At 49.9% G+C, this 20,519-nt stretch overlaps 1 protein-coding gene across 1 annotated transcript in view; it reads left to right on the top strand.

Annotated features, from left to right (window-relative positions):
• The window catches only part of CSUI_003960 (amine-terminal region of a tm vesicle-mediated sorter), a 52,756-nt gene that overhangs the window by 6,773 nt on the left and 25,464 nt on the right, over positions 1 to 20,519 (top strand). The window contains exons 6-9 of the mRNA XM_068064155.1: positions 30 to 1,904; positions 2,796 to 5,419; positions 6,138 to 6,783; positions 7,254 to 20,203. Coding sequence (XP_067923871.1) covers positions 5,150 to 5,419; positions 6,138 to 6,783; positions 7,254 to 20,203 — 13,866 coding nt within the window. The 5' untranslated portion in view covers positions 30 to 1,904; positions 2,796 to 5,149. The remainder of the gene's footprint in view (positions 1 to 29; positions 1,905 to 2,795; positions 5,420 to 6,137; positions 6,784 to 7,253; positions 20,204 to 20,519) is intronic.

The following is a 20,519-nucleotide window of genomic DNA, read 5'->3' as shown; positions in this document are numbered from 1 at the left end:
CTCACTCTTTCTTTCTTTTTTGTTTTTAGACGAATCCGGAAGATGATTTGGAGAAGTTTATGAATGAGTTTGAGTATTCTTCCCCATTATCTTTGATTCTTCGACTACGACAGTTAGCTGAAGATAGTCTATCGTGGAAGGACGGCATGTCTGCGGCTCTTCTCCGCAAGCAAGTCTTTCGCGCAGTGACCTTTGGGACTCCTTCAAATCCTCTCTCTTGTACGGGGTGTGCGCCTGAATTCTGTCGTCAAGAGAGTAGTAGTGGCAGTAGCGAAGAAGACGAAGAAGATGACGATGAAGAGGACCAGGATCATCTCCTCCATGGCATCGCGGGAGAAGGAGAAGGACATTCCCCTTCTTCGTCTACGACTCGCCCCCGATCAAAAGGAGAAGGTAAGAAGAGAAGTAAGAGAAAGACCTTGGATCGAAGTCGAGAAGGAGGAGGAGCAGAGGGAGAAGAAGGAGCACAAGATCAACAGGATGAGTTTTTCATAGAAGGACAGGCTGTTGAAGCGGAAGGCCAAGAAGGAGGGTTTGGGGGGAAGAGATGGTTCTTTTCAGATGGCGAGCTTCAAGTGATTGTCCCCAATTTATGGCTCGAGCTTTTGCCTATGATTAAGAGTGGTATGCACATCAACTTTCCTGCTAATCTCTTCAGTTCACGAAGAAGATCACGTCTATCAACCCTGGTCCATCATAGTCGATTTGGTCTCTCAGGCACCCATTCCATTACTCGATCTCCTCTTGATGCTTATCGTGAAGGTCTCGAAGAAGAAGTAGATCCTTATCGCTCTACATATGGCTCAACAAGAATAAAAGGAGGAGGAAGAAGAAGAGGAGCAACACCAGAGGATGCCCTTGGAGGCGAGGGAGATGAAAGACGTCTCCCCGGCAAACGAAGAGGAATGAATCGAAGGACAAGTAAGCGACGAGGGAGCTCTGTTCTTTCTTCGAAGAGACGATCTTTCCATTCTCATCGAAGAAATCTCACAGCCGAACCAAGGACAGAAGGAGGTGTCTCTCCTTCTTTACTTGACAAGAGTGAAGAAGACCATCTTGGCGACCATTCAAGAGAAGAAAATGAATCTTCTCGACGTCGCCGCCCATCGGGGTTAGAGCTTTATCTTCGATCAGCCAGTGACGCAACGACAACCCCTCCACTACCTGGAGCACAAGTCTTAGGGCGTCTGCTATCTCTTCAAGAGGCTTCAGGAGGAGAAGGAGGAAAAGGAAGAGGAGGAGAAGGACGTGGGGTGAGTCGTGGTGATCGAGATGAAGGAGATGGTGGTGGTGGTGGTGGTCGTGACTCTCTTCTTCATCCTTTTTCATCATCTAAAAGCTCCCTTTCTGTTGCCTCTGCTTCTCAGCATGTTCTTCCTGGAGCACACGATGGTCGGGGAATCGCTGGAGGAAGAGGAGCAGGAGGAGATGGAGGACGTCCAAGAAGAGCAAGTCTACGTTATTCTTCTTCTTCATTAAGAGGCATCAGTGAAGGAAGAGCTGTAGATCATTCGACCTTAGCACGTTACTTTAGTCGACGTGAGGGGGGAGAAGGCAGCAGCTCTCATGAGCCATATCTTCGGAGAAGATCTCGTTCAAGAAGAGGAAGAGAAAGAAGTCTAGGATACGGCCTAGGGGGAGAGATAAGTGAAGCCGAAGACGTGCTTCAAGGATTGCGAGAAACCACAGAAAGAGGAGCTGTCCTAACACCTATGCCATTAACCACTCTGTGCTATATCTTAAGCTGCGACTTTCGTTTCCATCAGAAGAAAAAGTCTGATACAGTCAGGAGTAACGATATCTATCTCGATCTCCTAACGGCTCAGAAAGGCATGATGAATCTGCAAATGAGGAGATTTGAAAAGCTCTGCTATCTACGATCAAAACGAGATGAAACCATACAGGTACCCACTCCTTCTCTTCTCGACAAGTCTCCACCTACCACCACATATAGGATTATAGATATTCATTCGAATTTATCCAAATTCAGTCAACGCCTACTTGTGTTTCTTTGTCTCTCTCTTTCCTAAGGTGTGCATCTAAATGTCTCTATCTCTCTCTATGAATATGTCTACATGAGAGGAGACTTGCACTGAGGATATTGAAATGAACGGAGGGATAGCTATCCATCTTTGACCTATGTATCAATCTTTGATCTATTCATCTATCTATCTTTGGTCTATCTTTGATCTATCTATCTATCTATACAGATAGATTCAGTTTGTCACGAAGGGAGGTATTCTGGCGATAGTGAGATGAAGTAGCTGTATCTGTTTATGCTCCACACAAGAGGAAAGAAAGAGAAAGAGAGAACGAGACAGCTTACAAAGAGGTGAGAAGAAGGAAGAGGGAAGGAGAGACTCGGTCAGTTCGTTTGTGTTTTCGTATGGCACGACGATGAATTGTAACTAGCCAACTGCATGCAACGCACCACACGTTCAGACATAGAAGAAGAAGAAGAGAGAGAGTGTTTTCTTCTTGTTCTTCGTCTTATTCCTGTTCATCTACCATCTCTATCCTATCACATGTCTCTTAAGAATAAGTACCTCCGCTATACGTGATAAGGCTGTATTCGATAGATGTAAGCTACGATGAGGAGGGAGAAGGGCGAGGGAGGGCAAGGAGAGAGAGACACTCTTCTTCTTATGCATGAGAACGATTAAGCTTTGAGAAGCAGGAAGTCTCAAAGAGAGAGGGAGAGAGAGAAGCTTCTGTGGTTTTCTTTGCTCCTTTATGTTTGTTCCTATGTGATAAATTCTTTCTCTTCCACTGTCCCTGGTGTGTTGTCTTATCAGACGGCTTTACCCATGTATTTAGTAGCGGCCATGCCTTCCCCTCTTAGCTCATGGACGACTGTGTTACATCTACCGGCCTTCCCCCCTTCACGTACAGGCTGGGGTGTAGGTTTAGCTAAGGTCCCAGCAAGAGCTTTCGCAGGAGGAGGGTGTTCATTTTCTTCATCTTCAGATCAGCAGAAAGGAGAAGGCTTTGATGCTGAGAATCCTGGAGATTCTCTCCATGGAAAGAAGAGTCGATTTGGAGGAAGATTTGGTTCTCGAAATGGGGCTCGTGATGGTGTACGATATCCTCCCCAAGGATTTCTTCAAGGAGGGGTAGGAGGAGGAGAAGAAGAATATCATGTTATAGGGCAACGAATGATACATGGCGCTGGTCGAGGCGGCAGTCACCTGTTTACTTCTCCTTCTTCTGACCCGGGTACAAAAGCCGCAGGAGGAGGAGGAGGGGGGGGGTTCGGAAGGAATTTAGCAGAGATCGGCGATGATGCAGATGAAGATCTCACTGCCTCGTCTACAGGTGATAAGAAAACGGGAGACGGAACGTCATTTCGACTGCGTCCTATATCGGATGGAAAAGGAAAGCATGGATCGGTTGTCTCGACCTTAGCTGCATATATCAATCAGATAGGGACGCCGCATGCAGATGGTCAAAAGGAGAACAAGAAGAAGTCGACAACAGGAGGGGGGGGTGATCAAGGAGATACCCGATCATCCTCACCCAATACTCTGGCCCTCCGTCAACGAGGAAAAGGAAGAGAAGGAGGGGGAGGAGACATCAGAAGACAAGGAGGAGGGGGGAATGAAGATCATCGAGATGGTAGAAAGAATCGATTGGCTGTGTCTGGGAGAGGAGGAATGGTCAGTGGTGCTGATCAAGAAGAAGGTGGAGATGTGGTAGGTCCTATAGGATGTGATCGACGAAAGACGTTGCGTATCTTCATTTCAGATAGGACGTTTTATGAAGAAGAAGAAGAGAGAGTTAAAGCCAAGAAGAAAACAGTTATCACCATTCCAGAGCTGTCCATTGTAGGAAGTGAGATGCTTAGTATGGCTGATCTTCTCCCTACGACCTTTGTCACTTTAGATCGATTCTATCGTGTGGATCCTCTTATGCCACAGTCGACTCTTGATGCTTTTGCATGCGCTGTAAACTACTGTACACGTGTGGATCATATCACATCGATTCATATGGCAGAAATCACACTTGCCTATCGACAGTCTCTCTTAGATTATGGACGTCTCTATACATACCTTCAATATGAACAACGTCTTCGAGATGAAGAAGAGGAAGAAGAAGCGAAAAGAGGACGTGCCCTTCAATCCGGAGAAGAGAGTGATGAGGATCATACGAGAGGTCCTCATGGGAGGGGAGACAACATAAAGAGTCGACAGAACGGGAGAGATGAAGGAGGAGGACAAGGAGTCTTGGGGAGCCTTCATCGATTCAGAACACGCGATTTCCAAGGTGTGAATGATGATCCCATCGTTAAGATAAGTAAACGTAAATTGAGGAATATGGTGAAAGATCATTCCTTTGTTACCTCACGTCAACTACTCTTTGGAGAGGACCACCATCGAAATCGAGGCTCTATTCCTGGAGGTGGGGGTTTGACCCTCCCCGGAGGAGGTATTGAAGGAGATCCCCGAGGTCCATATACGAGAGGTCTATTACATTTCTATGCGAAGAATGCCCCCTCGGAGATGTGTGATGAGTCTTCTTATGGAATGCCAAGAGGAACGGGTGTGATAGGCCTTCGTGAAAGAGGGGGGACGCTGTGGGGTGATGGAGGAGAAGCTGTAACATTCGGAGATATGGGGGGGGGATATGGGGCTACCGCTGGTTTAGGAGGGCTAGGCCCCCATGGGGGGCATCTGTCTCTTCCTTTCCTTTCCCCAGGAGGCATAGGCCCAGATATGATTCGTATAGGCCATGGGGGACCCAATGAGGAGCTTTCAAGGGCAGGAGGAGGAGGGGCCTTAACGATGCTCGAAGCGAAATTCTCAGGGTTCATGGGAGCAGGCGATTCTGTGAAAGAAGACGATGAAGAAGATATGGAAGATGATCTCGAAGATGATGATGACGAAGAAGAAGAATACGAATCTTATGAAGAGGGTGAAGAAGGAGATGAAGATGACAGCATGATGACAGCAAGTGGAGATAGTAGCTATGACGACGAGCTCTCTAGAAGAGGAGAAGGGAGAAGAAGAAGAANNGGGGGGGGGGGGAGAACAGGGACCCTCACCATCATCGTGAAAATGGTGACGATGAAGATGAGAGAAAGTCAGGAGGAGGTTCAAGTGTCTTTTCTTCTTCGTCTTCGAGTGAGGATGATGACGTACCTTTATTTGGCATGGCTCCTACCAGCAGTGAAGACGAAGATGAAGATACACATGAAGAAATCATACTAGAAGCCGAACGTGAACCTGTCGAATCGAACGGACTCGAATGTATTGCCGAAGGAGTCCAAGTGGTTGTCGAGAGAGCGCGAATCCTCATCAAAGAAGAAAGACCTCTAGGAGAACAAGTGGTCGACGTCGATGTAGGGGCGGTCACTCTCGGTGCTCTCCTCATGCCTGCTATCCAAGCTGATCCTTCTCAAACAATTACAGAAATCTGTAGAGTAGAAAAAACTNNGGGGGTTATGAAGAAGATTGAATGAAGGGAGCATGCACGTGTCTACACGTCTCAGGGGTTCATGGGGGATGAATCAGACAGCCGGAAGACAGACACATTGTAGAGAACTTGGTGAAGAAGATAGAAGGCTGGTCAGAGAGAGATGCAAGAAAGACAGATAGATGCATAGGTATGGTGATAGACAGTTGCGATAGATAGATGATAGATAGATTACTGTACAGATAGATCATCGGTAGACAGATGTTGACCCAGAACAACGTCGACTTAGGATAGATAGTATGTGTATGGTAGAGATGAATGGAGCTGAAACTCAAGACGTTCGTAAGCGATGTAAAGATAGAAGGGTAGTAAAGGAAACGACAATTGAAGGGGGTTGATGAGGCAGGTGAATCATGATGAGACTGAGGTCTAGATATCCAGCAATCCTGTCATAAGGGGTGTGTGTACAGTGAAGGGTGATGGTTCATGCATCACGTTAGTCCGGGGGTATTCTCTATGATTAATGGCTGCAAGTGCATCTACACCTTATAACTCTACAGTAGACATTCAGCATCTCTTGTGATGATCGACAAGTCTTCGCCACCTCTCATCTACCTTCTCCACATTGTCCGTTCATGCTTTGCTTTCTTGACGTATGTATCTTTCTTCTTCTCCCTCGAGAGACATCTCCCATCTTCCCCAATTCTTTGCTTGTTTGTATGCAGTTACGGGTGCGTAAAGAGCGTGTAACGGTTTCAGTGAGAGGTGTTCATATGGGAGTGTCTACACCTCTGCTATCTCTCGGAGCGACATGGAAGTATTTCTTGCCTACGAGCTATCCCTTTTCTGATGCTTTACATCATCCTGATCTTCTGATGAAGAAGTTAAAGCAGATGGGGAGCCTCCGAGAATTGAACGCTCGTCGATCCGAGATCGTAGCTCAGCTCGAAGCTCGACAGTTTCAGCTCTTACTGACACAAGTCCAGCTAGGGGAGACACCGTCTGCAGGTCAAGACAAAAACGGGAAGACTAGGGCTCTAGATCATAGGAGTCTACATACACGAGCAGGAAGATTGAAGTCCCCCTATGATCATTCTCCTGGTGGAGAAGGCGGCGGTCATACGAGTAGAGGAAGGGCAGCAGGGGGGCCATCCGATGATCCTCTAGATCTGACGAGATTTTCTGCAAAGATTCCAGAGGATGGATTTTCATTGCCTGGTGATCTAGAGAAGAATACCAACCGAAGACAGCAGCCTCATAAGAAAAATAAACGTGGTCGAGGAGGAGGACAACAGGAGAATGATTGGATTCAAATCCCTGCAAGAGTCCCACCTCTTGATCCTCCTATGAGTGGTGTCTATGCAGAAGCATGTAAGTCTCTATTGTAGAGTCCTAAAGGGGATGGGGAACTGTGTGAGATTCCGGGGTCGTTGCTGGACTGACATGTCTAGTATGGATGAAGTCAGTTGGAGTGTAGGCGATGCTATGTCGAGGGAAGCTCTTCAAAATCGACGTATATGTCATCACCACATACACCTGGGAAGGAAGCTTCTCTGTATCTTCTTATCTTCACGATGACGTTGAAAGAAGGGTTGCTTTCTTATTCCAGGAACGACTCTATCTTATGGAGACCTCTCTCTCCATAGACATGCGTAACCTTTCAACCTTATATGTATATTAGCGTCTGAGTAGTTCTGAAGCTCCGTAAGCTCTACAGAGGGGGTTTTTAAGCGTGTCCAAGTGTATCCAGACGTCTATGTAGAACGTCCCAATCCGTAGGTGTCACCTCCATCATTTGCCTCCTTTCGGTATATGTTTGTCTGACTGTTCTTTGCCCCCAGTGATGCCTCGATTCGGGTGGTACTACGGCGATCCATCAGAAGGAGGGAGCAGGAAACGTCAAGGTGGAGGTGAGGGAGATGGATCACAATCCAGTCATGCCTTAAATACACAATGTCTGGGACAGTACTTCTGCGGTGGGTATCCTCGCAAGTCTTCTATAGGGGGGGGTGATGCGATTATGACAGGAGGTTCTATGGGTGAAGCGAAGGATGACGCGACGAACCGTTCAACAACATCGATGAGTTATCATTCGAACCATCGATCTTCTTCGAGTGTCCCTGGGGGGGCAGGAGGGGGAGAGACAACATCTGAGACCTTAAAGAAAGGGACTGGACTCTCTTCTCAGATCCATGATTTGGATTATGCGATCGAGCATAAGTTAGCCGTGTATGGCGTATCTCCAGGAAGAGGAAGGGGCGCAAGAGAAAATCTACTCGGCGCAAGAGCATGGAAAGAAGGACGGCAAGGAGAGAAAGATCAAAGAGGCCTCTCAATACTTCAGTCCTATCGTGAAGGTTTTCAAGGAGGGGGCGGGCAGTTTACCTCTAATCAGTTGAGCTATAAAGCTCTTCGGACAGCTGCGGCAGCTGTCGTAGCTGATCATTTGGCCGCGGCAGAAGTGGCCAAGAAGAACAGCGCTAAGCATGTTGTCGTTGCATGCAGTGTGTTGAATCTAGGTGTGTATACAGCTACACAAGTTTTAGCTGTTGCCTTGAGTACGGGGGATGTCAAGATGAGACTGGATATGAAAGGAAAGCAAAGAACAGTTAAAGCGAAGGTCGGCGAGCTATTTATGCGCCATGTCAACCCTGTGGCCTCATCACCCTATGGAGCGAAAGCCATAGGTTATCCTGATAACCATCACCCACCCCATTTAGGTCCAGGTCGTCCATCGACTGTCTTCATGGGTAGCAGCAGTAGTAGTCATAGCCTATCACAAGGGAATCTCGAGGAGACACCAGGCCCCCAACAACATGCTACGGGCCGAGGAACAGGGAGAACGTTTTATGATGTTAATCGGGGTGGTTCGAGGCGACCTCGTTCTTCTCCTAGTGGATGTTTAGATGAAGCATCATCGTCACGTACTGTGGGTTTAGCCTATTGGAGTGTCATTCTATGTAAACATGTCTCTCATGTGGGTGTCAGTACGAGTGAAGCTCGTCATTCTATGTGTCGACAACATGCGTATATGGGAATGGCTGGATCGAGTCCTTTCAATCCTCCGCCTGTTCATGCACCTGCCAAGACCTCTTCTTCTACGGCGATCCCGGGGGGAGGTCCTGAGCATCCAGGTGGGAGAGGGCATGGACGAGGAGGAGGTGGAGAAGGTGGTATAGGATTCGAAGGTGTAGAAACGACACGAGGAGGAGGAGGAGCAGGATTGACGTCCACAGGAAGACGAAAAGCAAGTGGTGCGCCACGATCTGGTGAGACTCTCTCCAATGGAGGTGGAGGCCTAACTGCCGAATCAGCAGCTCAGTTAGCAAGTAGTTGGTCAGGTGGCATAGCAGGTGGTGGAGATAATACATGGGTAGAAAGACATGTAGGCAAAGTCGGCCGGAAGGGTATGGAACCATCAAGTCCCCGAAGCGCTCGTAGAGGTACAGCGACGACGACTCTCTATGAAGATCGCGGTCACCCTCATCAGCATCATTCACGCCTAGGTGGAGGGGCTCGACAAAACAGTGGGGGAGATGACCCACTTCAATCCTCTTCACATTCGCGGAGCTCACGTCCTCGATCTGCTCCTCCGCCAGCATCACGAAGAGGACGTGAGATGGAGAAGACGGGTCTCCTACCTCGAGGAACAACCGGGGGGGGAGATGAAAGTAATTCTTCTCCTCCTACGAATGGGGTTCTTATCAATGAGAATCCAGGAGGGGGAGAGGATAGCGCCAGTTTCAGTCGGCCAATCTTACGTCGAAGCGTGAGTTTGCGAGTAGCCGATCGCCCTGGAGGAGGTACCTCAGAGGGATTAGGTTTAGTCTTAGCTGGTTTACCCCCTCAAGAAGGCAATGCAGAGAACCGCATTTCTCCTGAGACGTCACTACGTGGGTTATCTTTCGACGAAAGAGAACCCATTGGAGGAAGTTCAGAAGCAAGAAAAGATACACGATCTAGCCGAGACTTTGGTAATGGGGGAGCTCCCCCTGGGGGTCTTGATGACCTATGTATAACAGATGAAGAAAACTCTGCAACAGGTTCACCGAATCGACGTCAGATAGAGACCTCTCTTTCAGGGTCTGGAGGTGATCCGGGAAAGGATGGAACCCTTTCTTTAGCTGGCAATGATTTCTTTCATAACACAGGAGCAGATGAGAATGATGCCAACACGATGAGACACTCCGCAACAACGGGTGGGGGGGGCGGTCGAGGAGGAGGATCATCATCTCACCCCCCACCCTCAGGTGGAGGGGGTGGACGTCAGGGTCGATCTTTGACAGGTCGTAACAGTCGGCAAGGGGGGGGGGCGGGGGAGCACTCAGGTCGTGATGAATTGAGAGTTACAGCCAGTCGAAGAGGTGCAGCGGTGAATTGGTTGTCTGGGGTGCTTGATAGTAAAGACAGTCATCTCCCTGGCAATCGCAAACGGCGTGACGCTTGTGCCGCCGATGCGCAAACAGGAGCTTTAGATGAATGGCGAGAACTTGTTGAGCGTGAGGCAGCATCCGTTCTAGATGATGAAGATGATCTCTCTCCAGCATCCTTAGGTGACTTCAATCTTCAGGATGGAGCGACGATCGGACGTTATTGTGGCGCAGGAGATCCCAGTGTTCCTGTAGAGACATTCATCTTTGGAAATGAACCCCCTCGTTCTATAGGCACCGGGGGAGATGGGGCGTGGTTCTTCCGTCAGCATCATCATCATCATGGAAGAGGGGGGACAGTCTCTTCTCCTTCTCACCATGAACGAAAACCGGCTTTAAGTGGTTTGTCAGCTTTACCTCAGGTAGCTATCTATCTGGCGATGGATCCAGAAAATCGCTCAACTCATGTCAATGGAAAGCTCAGCTCTCTACATCTCTTTCCCACTGTCTCCTTCACAACTTGTGTAACCGAGATTGCCCTTCATTGTCTCTCCTTCTTTCGCACAGAAACCCGACGTTGTAGTGCACTTGTCAATGCAGTCCAGTATCATCCTTTGGCTGATACAGTAGCTTATCAAAGAGGAATGTTCTTAGAAGGCCGGGGAACCACTCCTCCTTCTGTCTCGCCTCCTTCAGGACTTGGGGGAGGTCGAAAAGGCGTTCGAGGAGGAAATATACAGTCACCTGAATGTTTTGCTGCTAGTGGTGTTCCTGGTATAATGCGACCTTATCCTCCCCCAGCCCTTAGTAGCCATCCTTGGAATGACAAGACAACAGGTTTTATAGGGGGGAGTAGCCGTGTCTCACATCACCCAGGCATTTCCTACGGACGAGAAGGACGGCAGAATGTTCCTCAAGGAGGTTATTCCTCCTCCTTAGGTCCACCTATTTCAAGATTTCATGTGGTAGATGAGGAGTTATCTCTCTCACCAGGAGGAGGAGCCGGAGAAAGGAAGGGATTGACAGGGGTAACTGCTGCCTTGCGAAGAAGTCCTGATGGTCTCGCCATACGTATGGAACCCGTCTCGGAGGTCTATCCCTCTCCGAGTGAAGATCTAAAACGAGGTGGTGAGACGAAGATTTCGACAAGTGGAGAGAGGGGACAGTCGGCAGGAGAAGGAAGAGATCAATCTCTTGTTGCTAGGGACACAGAGGGGGCAAAGGAGAAAACCGTTTCACGTGTTCTTAATGTGAGCTTTGTTCTTGATGATATCTCTATCAATCTTCTCACATCCGATGCCCGGCCGCCGATTCTCTCATCCTTTCCAGGAGTCGACACGGACCCGGGAAGTGTGGCTTGTCCACGTGGTGGAGGAGGAGATCTCCTATCTCAACAACCTCCTGCGGCTGCTGCTGCATTTACCTCGGCGACGACGACTTCAGCAGTTGTCGATATTCTCCCAAGGAATGCCAATGTTTCTTCTTCTTCTAGAGCATATCCCCCACCGCAAACGTCTCCGTCTATATGGCCGACCCCCATATCGGAAGATCCAACGACTTCTCTCGGGGGACGTGGAGGGGGGGGAGACAACGTTCTTGGGGCTTCAGCAGGAGAGCCTTACATCGATGGTGGGCAATACTCGACAGGCTCGATGGTTGGACAGCTCGTAGCAGGTCGCCCTCCATCACATCCATGGCTCCCATACCCTATTGTGTATACAGCATATCGTTGTTACGCTATACAGAGGCCTCCTGCTTTTGAGAACGTTATACTCCCTGCAGCGAAAGTAGAGTGTGAAGGAGTCGGAGGAGTAACGGCAGTAGGTCGAGGTAGCTTAGGAGGGGGAGGTGGGGGTGTTATAGATGCCAAGATGATGACGACACCTCGTCACACCTCTCCTCCGACGGCGACTGCTACTACGAAGATCTCTGGGGCTGGTGGACCTACTCCTGCCGGTGGTGTCTCTTCTCCTACTCTTATCCCAAGTCTTTATCCAGCAGGTGGACCGAGAACCTCATCTACCCCCGCACCTGAGAGTTATTCAACGTATTTTTTCGGATATCGACATGCCAATGAACTCGGTGAAGCTCCGGCATTTCTATGGCCAAGTGAAGCTTTCTCACGGACAGTTGTCGTCGATTCTCCGACTATCGGGGTGAAGATTGAGACGGTCCTCTCATTAGAAATCCGAACATCTGTAGGTACACCTCCACCCGATCCTACACCCAATGATGGAATGTCCTCTTCATCGCAACACCAGGAGAAAACAGATAAAGGAGGAGGCACATCTATCGACGTGGATCCTCCTAGGGGAGAAGGAAGTCATTCTCCTGCTCCTCCTCGTGGAAGTGAAGCCCTGCATGCATCTGATGATGGTAACTTCCAACTTCCACGAGGATGGGAAGGAGGGGGGGCATCAGGGGACGTTCAGCGAGAGAATGAAGTTCTTGAAGCGAAGTGTAGATCGTTTCTCCCTAAACCAACCGTCTTAGAACAGACCGTCTCAGCGTGTATATGGCGTTTTCAGCTTGGGGTTGTTCGGAATTGTACATGGATGATGGCTTCGATTGTTCTCTTTGATACACAGCATGCAGCGGTGTTACGTAAAACGATCACACCGAGGTTCAGAAGACCAGCTCAGGGATCTTCTTCTGAAGCTTATGGTGGGGGGAGTGGGGATATGAAGGATACCCCCCCGTATTGGCCTGGGATGCCACCCCATGTAGAGGATCGCTTTGGAAGAGGAGGAGGTGGAGATGGTAAAGATGTTGGTGAGTTGATAAGTGGCCGACGGAGACCATGGATATCCGTCCCAAGGGGCGGTGGTGGAGACGGTCTAGGGGGGGTAGACGGTGAGGCTCACGGGATGGATCATCAGGAGCATATCAAGGTTTCCGATGGAGGAGGTTCTAGTGGAAAAGCCGGTGTCCGTACACCCCAACGATATTTAGGTGACCCTCATCATCAGAGCCGGAGCCCTAGTTTCATTGATGGAGGGGGAGGTCGAGGTGGGGGAGCCGCAGGATTGCCTTCTCCAGCAGAAAGTGGGATTTTTCTTGGAACGACGACGACGCATGCTCGTACAGCAGATGGGGTGTCGTCCGGTGATGGAACAGGAGTTCGGACATCTGCATCACCTTCCTATGCTGATGGGGTAGATCCTACAGAAGGGGGGAGAGGAGCTGGTGGTGGTGTTCATGATCCTACAGAGGCTGATTCTCAGACTCTTTCCTTAGGAAGGAAAGGACAAGAGAATGGCGATCGCTCACCCCCGCAAACACCCACCCCATGTTCAGGGGTTGTCACAGATTCAGATATCGGGGCCACATCCGGAGGACTAAGAAAGCCAGCGGGATCGGGATTCTTCACTCGGAAATCTCGGTGGGGGCTACGTAAAGGGGGATCATCTATGTCAACTCTGCAGGATAGACAAGGGACTCGCTCAGGTTCCACGCTTTTAGCGGTAGCAGCGAATCGCCGTCAACAGCCCAAGAGGCGTAGTAGTCTTGTCTTCCGTACACTGTCTTCTGGGCGAAAGCATGATCTTTCAGAGGGATTTTCACAGGAACACCCTCTCCTGTTAGGTCAAGAGGGAGGTTCTCCGTTCCTACGAACGCCCAGTGATGATGGAGGGATACGACGAAAAGACGCCCCCGCCCATGGAAGAACCCCGATGGGCTCTCGTGTAGGAGGTGCATGGTGGAGAAAACGTTCTACTCGTCTTCGCTCTGATACAGATGTTCTATCTCCTTTATTTCAACATGAAGATCCCGCCTCTCCCATACCTGGCAGTTCTCCTCCTGGTGGGGCCATAGGTGGTGTTGGTGGGTCTGGTGTGTATGGTCAACGTGACTCAGGATTAGGGGGGGTATCGGCCGCCGCTGGTATCTCATCAAGTATGCTGAAAGGTCCGCCTAGATCTACTGCAACACGTCGGGGCTTTGCCAAAGGTTTTAGGATACCTGGTAGAGGAAAAGGCGAGAAAGCCGCTCTTGCTGGAAGGGCACAGACCGTTGCTCCTTCCGGTAAAGGAGGGGTCAACGGAGCCTATTCACCTGGTGGGGGTGGCAATGGTGTATCGGGTTTAAACAGCCCTTCATCATTCTCGCCAGGGGGTGAAGGAGATATTCCAAGTCCTTTAAACATGGGGGGCGGCGGTGCTGGTGGGCCTTCAGGTCTCCTGACAGTCCCAGGGACCATGGCAGGAGGAGGCGGACGAGGGGGTGTTGGGAGTCTTGGGGGGAGTATCTATGGCCAGGGGAAAGTCCCGACACCAGGGGGAGGTGGACTTATGGGAAAGACTGGTAGTGGGAGTTTTGCTGTAGATCCTCTAGATGAAGTTCATATGAATCGTGCTGCCTTAGGAGGGGGTTCGCGTCGGAAGGGACGAGATGGCCTTGGGATGATGGATGAACCTACCTCTCATCTGATGTACCCCGGAGGAGGTAAGCATGGTGGACGTGATGGACTTCTCCTACGTGACAATCGAAATGCTCCGTTATTTCCTTACTCTGAAGGTCGCCATCCCCCATTCCAATGTTATGAGAGAGACTGGCGAATGACAGATATTGCGGAAGCCCCAGGAGAGCTTGACGAAGATGATCAAGGAGAGACACCTCCTCTTATAGAAGAACCTCCCTCATCGCTCCTTCTTGAATCCTTTACTTTGACAGTGAAACGTATTGCAGTTTGGAATGTTCTCTATGTTGATGACGATTTGTCTGCCTTTTCTACTCCTCTTGTTGATGCCACTTCTGGACGGCATCGGGATAGTCTGATGCATCCAGGGGCGGGGGGTCTAGGAGGAGATCGAGACATACAGACAGGATCTTCAACACATGGACGCTTCGCAGGCGGCGGCAAAGGAGGAGGCGGCGCTGGAGGCTATGGTGAAGTGTCTTTCTCACCAGGGAAAGGCTTTGGTGATAGCGTTATCCCCCCCTCTCCTAGGGTGACAGGAAGTCCGAAGGTGCCTGGGGGGGGAGTGGGGAAGCGTGGTGCAACAACGTCTCCTGATGGTCGCCCAGGTATGAGTTCGGTTCTCTCCGATGATCCCCCGATACCTCATCTTGCTTTGCCTCAGTCTGCTACGGGTGCTTCAGCTGTAAGAAGTAGTCTGGGTCCTCATCCAAGCTTTGCAGGTCGACAACCACATACCGTCTCTCCGCTCCAAGATCTTCAAGGGACAGCAACAAAAGGAACGGGGGATAACAGGGGAGGTAGTCATCAACTGCGTTCACGTCTCGCAGATCCACAAGGTCACCATTTAAAACTGCCAAATCATCTAGAGCACTTGCGACATCATTTCTCAGGAAGATTCGGGACATCTGTCTCTCCCGGAGGAGGCTCTTTGTCACGTCTAGGAGTGACCGGCGCGGGTGGGGATGGTTTGGCACCCCTCAAGGGTACGGATGGCTATGTGGATTCTTTTTCTGAAGCGAAATCTCGTCTCTTAATTTCACATTTGCGTAGTTCATCACACTCCCATCCAGCGGCTCTTGCGAGTGCTGCCGCAGCGGCAGGGGCTTTGGCGGCTACGGGTCATCAAGGTTTCTTCAGTCTGAATGCACCGCCTCTTCATATTTATCATAGCAGAGCTCGTGAAGGCGCGCATGCGGCTTTAACAGCGGGGGCTATTGCCGCTGCTGAAGCCGCTGCTGATGTGTCACGTACGATACATCGTCGTCGATCCCGATTTCATGACTATCTCATGAATTTGAGGACAGGAGGAGGAGGAGGAGAAAGACGATCAACTGTAGGGGCGGGTGGTGCCGGGAGAGGGTTAAGTCCAGGTGTACGGGGCGATGCGATGGGAGGCGAAGTCGATTATACCGGGGCAACTTTGTTGCCTGGAACTGAGAATGGGAGAAGACCCTCTTATGGAGGTCTACCAGGCACGGGAGGGGGGTTGAGAGGTGGTGATCAGAATACAGGAGGACTTCTTCAAGATGCGGATTTGCCTTTTGAGTTGATTGTGGCCCAGTCCGAAGTTCAGAGATCGGCGAGTACTTTAATGGGGATGAACCTTTTACTACATGAGCTATGGTCAGATGACTTTGTCTCGATGACATTGCCGAGTGCTCCTTTCTTTGCTTATGCTTTACTAACTCAACGTGTACGTCCTTTGATTGTCCCTGTTCTGGCACGGACAGCAGCGGCAGAAGAACAGGGCTTTCTTCGAAGGCAACAGGAACATGAAAGAGAAGAACTTCAGAAGAAACAAGCTCATCTCACGCAACAGTTGTATCTATACGCACAAGCTCTCCGATCTGGACAAGTGAAAGGTGGGGGGCGGAATCTAGCTGAGAGAGGTCTAGGAGGAGGAGATAGAATAGGATTGAATGAAATTTCTGCAGGTGGAGGTGGTCTCTTGACTTCCTCGGATGCGACAGGGGGGGGAGCAGGGCCAGGGGGAGTTGGGAAGAGATCTAACCTAGCTAAAGTTCGGTTCGATCCCACGACCCAATACTACACCTGTCAGACAAACTCTTCACATGATTCAGATTCGCTTCATCCTCATCATCGACATCGGTCAGGTGACGATATGAGAAATCATGACCCACAAGATCATGCGACGGATGGTGCTTCGATCAAACCGCGAAGCTCTCGATCTCGAGCTCTAGGTCATCATTTAACCGTTCTCTTCAGACTGAAGGACTCAGAGAATCTTGAAGGAGGTGGTGGGGGTGGCGGCGGTGATGGGATGTCGGATGGTCGGTCTAAAGGTCCAAATGATCGAGAAAGTTCCAATTCTCTCATGTGTAAGGTCTCGGTTCATCCGACGTTCTGTTCTGTCGATCCCTTCATTGTTAGATCTTTTACGCGTCTCTTGAATCCGAGTGGCGACTTACTAGGAGTGATTAAACGCTTTAAGACAGAGATTAGTCAGAAAGTTCGTGATCATAAGCGAAGGAATTCCCCTTCTGCTTCTGCTGCTAACATCTATAGTACGGCTAACGGGGGAGGACCCGGGGAAGAACAAGGAGGTCGACATAATCATGAACACCCATCCGGTTTCGACTTTGATCATATCACCCCAACTCATGATGCAACTGCCGCTGTCCCTTCTACGACTGCTCCTCCCCCTGGTGTATATACACCTGAGATTGGCGCGGCTGCATTTCCACAGATGCCCCCTAGTGGAGGCGGTGTTGTCGGAGCCCCAGCACCAGCAGTAGGGGGAGGTCCTATACTACGTACAGAGAGAGGTGATGGCTTTTCCGCCTATGAAGGAGAGAGCACTTCACGACGGGGAGGGAAAGACATGTTCACTGAGAAAGATGAAGAACAACGAGAAGAGCGTGAAGCTGCCGACCTCGTTGATCATAAGCTCTGGGGAAAGTCCTCTCGAAGCTTTCGTGCGGCAGCGGCGTTCGCATCAACGTTCCTACGACAATTACCTATGAATCTGTTCTTCTCTGTTAGTATTGAATCTTTCCAAGTATCGTTCCCAGCTGCCACCGCCATGCTCGCTTCAGCGAAAGTCCCTGCGTGGATGTTACCTTTTCCTACGCGTTATCTGACTGTTCCGGCTCATCGTATTCCTCTCAGAGCTATGCCTTATTATCATGTGGGTTGTTGCAGTGCTCTATCTCATACACCAACTATCTGTACAGATCTTATAGCTACGTTTGCGTGTGATAATCCACACGCTGCAAATCATGAGACAGGGGGCGGAGGAGCAACTAGACACCCCCAGACACGTTCTTCTCCTTCTCGCTATCCGGGGATGATGTTTACGGCCCCTCCGCCTCATCATGTATTACTACACCAACAAGATGACTATTCTTACTTTAGCGGAGGGGGGAATGTGAGTCCTGTAGGGGGAGGAGGCGCAAGAGATGGTATGGCTGTTGATCTTTCTTATTATCATCCTAGTAACCATCCCGAGTCTTTTCAACCGGGAGCCAGCCCGTCGCAACGCGCACAGAACGTCTATGGTGGAGTTGCGCTTTCTGGAGAACAGACAGGGGGTGGGCCTGTGTATTCTGGTGGGTATGGCTATGATGGAAATCATCCTGTACTAACGAAGGAAGGTGTAGTAGGAGGGGGGTACCTCCATCCACCCGGAGGGATGTATGGGGCAGGTGGCCATGGAGATCGAGGGAACATAATAGGGGGTGGTGGATTAGGAGGTCCCGCTGTCTTGCCGATTCTGAAGAAGCCTTCGAAGTCTGGATTTAATCCTCCATCTCGTGTGTCTCCTGCCATGGGTGGGCTTCGGCAGTCCCCTTCACTCTATGACGGGGGGGCCATGATGGGAGAAGGTCCTGTCAACAGTGCAAATGCGCTGTTGGGTGTCTCCTATTCTCCAGGCAAGGAGAGTCACATGATGTTGGATGGAATCAGTCGATGTCCTTCTACCGATGGCGGGGGTTCAGATGCAGGAGGGAAAGGCTTCGGAGGGGGAGGACGTATGACCTTAGGTTTACCTGTTCTTCGTATCCAATTGTTAGATCAAGCGCGCATGCACGACCCGAATATTCCTGACGCGTCTGCAGTGATTGCCTCAGCTCGTGTAGATGGTGGAACAGGTGTCAACTGGAAAGGCGGTGATCGAGGGAAGAAAGACGACCAAAATCTTCATTCTTCACATCCTCTCTTGCCTCGAAGGAATGGTCGAGGCGAAGAACTACAACGACCATCGCCCCGGAGAGGACGGGGGGAATCTCCTGATGATCCAGGAGGAGTCGGATGGACTCCTGCCATGATGAACTCGATGCTCGAGAATAGTTCGAGTGATCTTTCTTCATCTTCATCCATCTTATCTCAGCGTCCTGCTATACTTGATATATTAGTTGATAAAGTGTATGTTTGTATTACCCCTGGTGAAGATGATTCCACCCCCTTTGTTTCAGGAGATTCCTCTCCTGGATTTCTCTATTCTTCATTGGAGTTGACTCTTGGCAATTTAACTATTTTCATGGAGGATGGATCACATCTCTTAAGAAATACATCTTCTCTTCGGCGCCTATTCACTGTTCCTCATCCTCATGCACCAGGTGGAACTCCTCAAGCGGGAGGGCCTGGGGGTGGGGGGGGAGTTTTCTTCTCGTCGTCGCCTCCAGGATGGAGCCCAGGCTTTACTTCCTCAGGACGGGGGACAGGATTCTCGGTAAGTGGATCTCGCTCATGGGGTGTTGGAGGATTTCAACCGACCACCTTTCCTTCGGGGATGACACCTACATCATCCACTTCAGGTAAAAAGAATCTAATGAGACTTGGCTTCTCACCTCCATTACGTTCCGGGAAGTTAGAGGATAAGTTCCTTAAGCTCCTGGTTCAAGGATCATCTGAAGCTGTCCAAGCCACCGCCCAAGTGGCTATGATGCGGGTAGAAACGCAGATTCATCTTGTCGTCAGTTTAGTTGGATGGGGGCTACTGTTCCTCGATTTCCTACGTCAGCAAAGAACAGCTGAAGTGATGTATCCTGGCATTGATTTCAGCTGTTGTTTCTCAACGGCTCTCTGTCCCCTGGGTGCTGGTGTGAAGAAACTGCTTCATCATAAACAATCGACTCTTGAGGCTACCATCAATAGTAATACCACAGGGGCCATTCTCTTAGCCGAGACGGATGATGCCTTCTCCTCGCCATCTTCTGGGGGAGTTGTCATGGGTGATCAAGGGGGCGCAGGGTATTATTACCCCGGTGACCATGAAGGAGCGAGGGAGTATAGCCAACGATCTCATTTGCCTTCGCGCACCTTCAGCGATGCAAGTGAGTTCTTTGGAAATCTAGAAGAATTCGAAGGATATGAGGGGACCTATGGGGGAGGTGGTGATGGTGGACGTCATAATAGTAGTAGTAGTGCAGTAGGGGGTGGGTCTTCTTCTTCGTCTCCGTTTCCTCGAGGAGGAGGAAGAGATGAAGGGGGGGATGATCGCGATTCTCTTAGTTTTGGAGAGGGGGGAGCTCAGAATGAGATTTCATGGAGTTCTCTAAGTAAACGTCGACATCTTCAAGAACAAGAAATCCAACTTTTACGAATGCTAAAACAGAGACGAGGGTTGGCTCTTGTTAAAATGATGTTTCCATCCTTTGAACTTCCCCTCGATTATTCACATGTCACCGATGTAGGGATTCCTCTTCTTCTCCCTCCTCTTCTTCAACAAGAACCTCTCGAGAAGAGATTAATGGAACTCGAAGCCCAGTCTCGAAGATATGCACAAAAAGCCAGAGGAATGGGAGGAAGATACCACCATCATGGAGATGGCTATCCCCAGATGGAGAAAACGACATCTCCACACGATCAGCCAGGGGGGGGAGGACAAGATCTCCGAAGTGACGATGACGATGAAGCCGCTGGGTCCCCCCCTTCCGCTGTCAAGACACTTAGGAGAATGAACACAAGTAGTCTCTTAGAATATCATAAAGGCATCTTCACGAAACTTCGATCAAGACTCCCGGGAGGATTCAAGGTATGGTGATTTTATCTTAGGCAATGTCTTCCAGGCTGGCTTCTTTGTTTCTCCTGTCAAGGAGAGCTTGTGTTCTTTCTCATCTGAGTGAGTCTTCTTCTCTATCGATGGTGGATGGCTCGTCTACAGTCGTTTTGAAGGTGCCTGGGAGGAAGGGCTGACTGCTTGTTTCTGTAAGAATAGACACAGCAGAGATGATGAGACACTTGGGTTGTGACAGGTGGAAGTTCGTAGATAGCTAGGTCATCGATTCTCAGGTTATGAGGGGTTGGATAGATTGCATGGAGGCATGCATGTATGGACTTGTCTTTATTTA

This window comes from Cystoisospora suis (genome assembly GCF_002600585.1).
Source record: "Cystoisospora suis strain Wien I chromosome Unknown contig_1785, whole genome shotgun sequence".
Taxonomy (NCBI): Eukaryota; Apicomplexa; class Conoidasida; order Eucoccidiorida; family Sarcocystidae; genus Cystoisospora; species Cystoisospora suis.
Note: the sequence above shows the minus strand (reverse complement) of the source record. Positions and strands in the feature narration are given on the sequence as shown.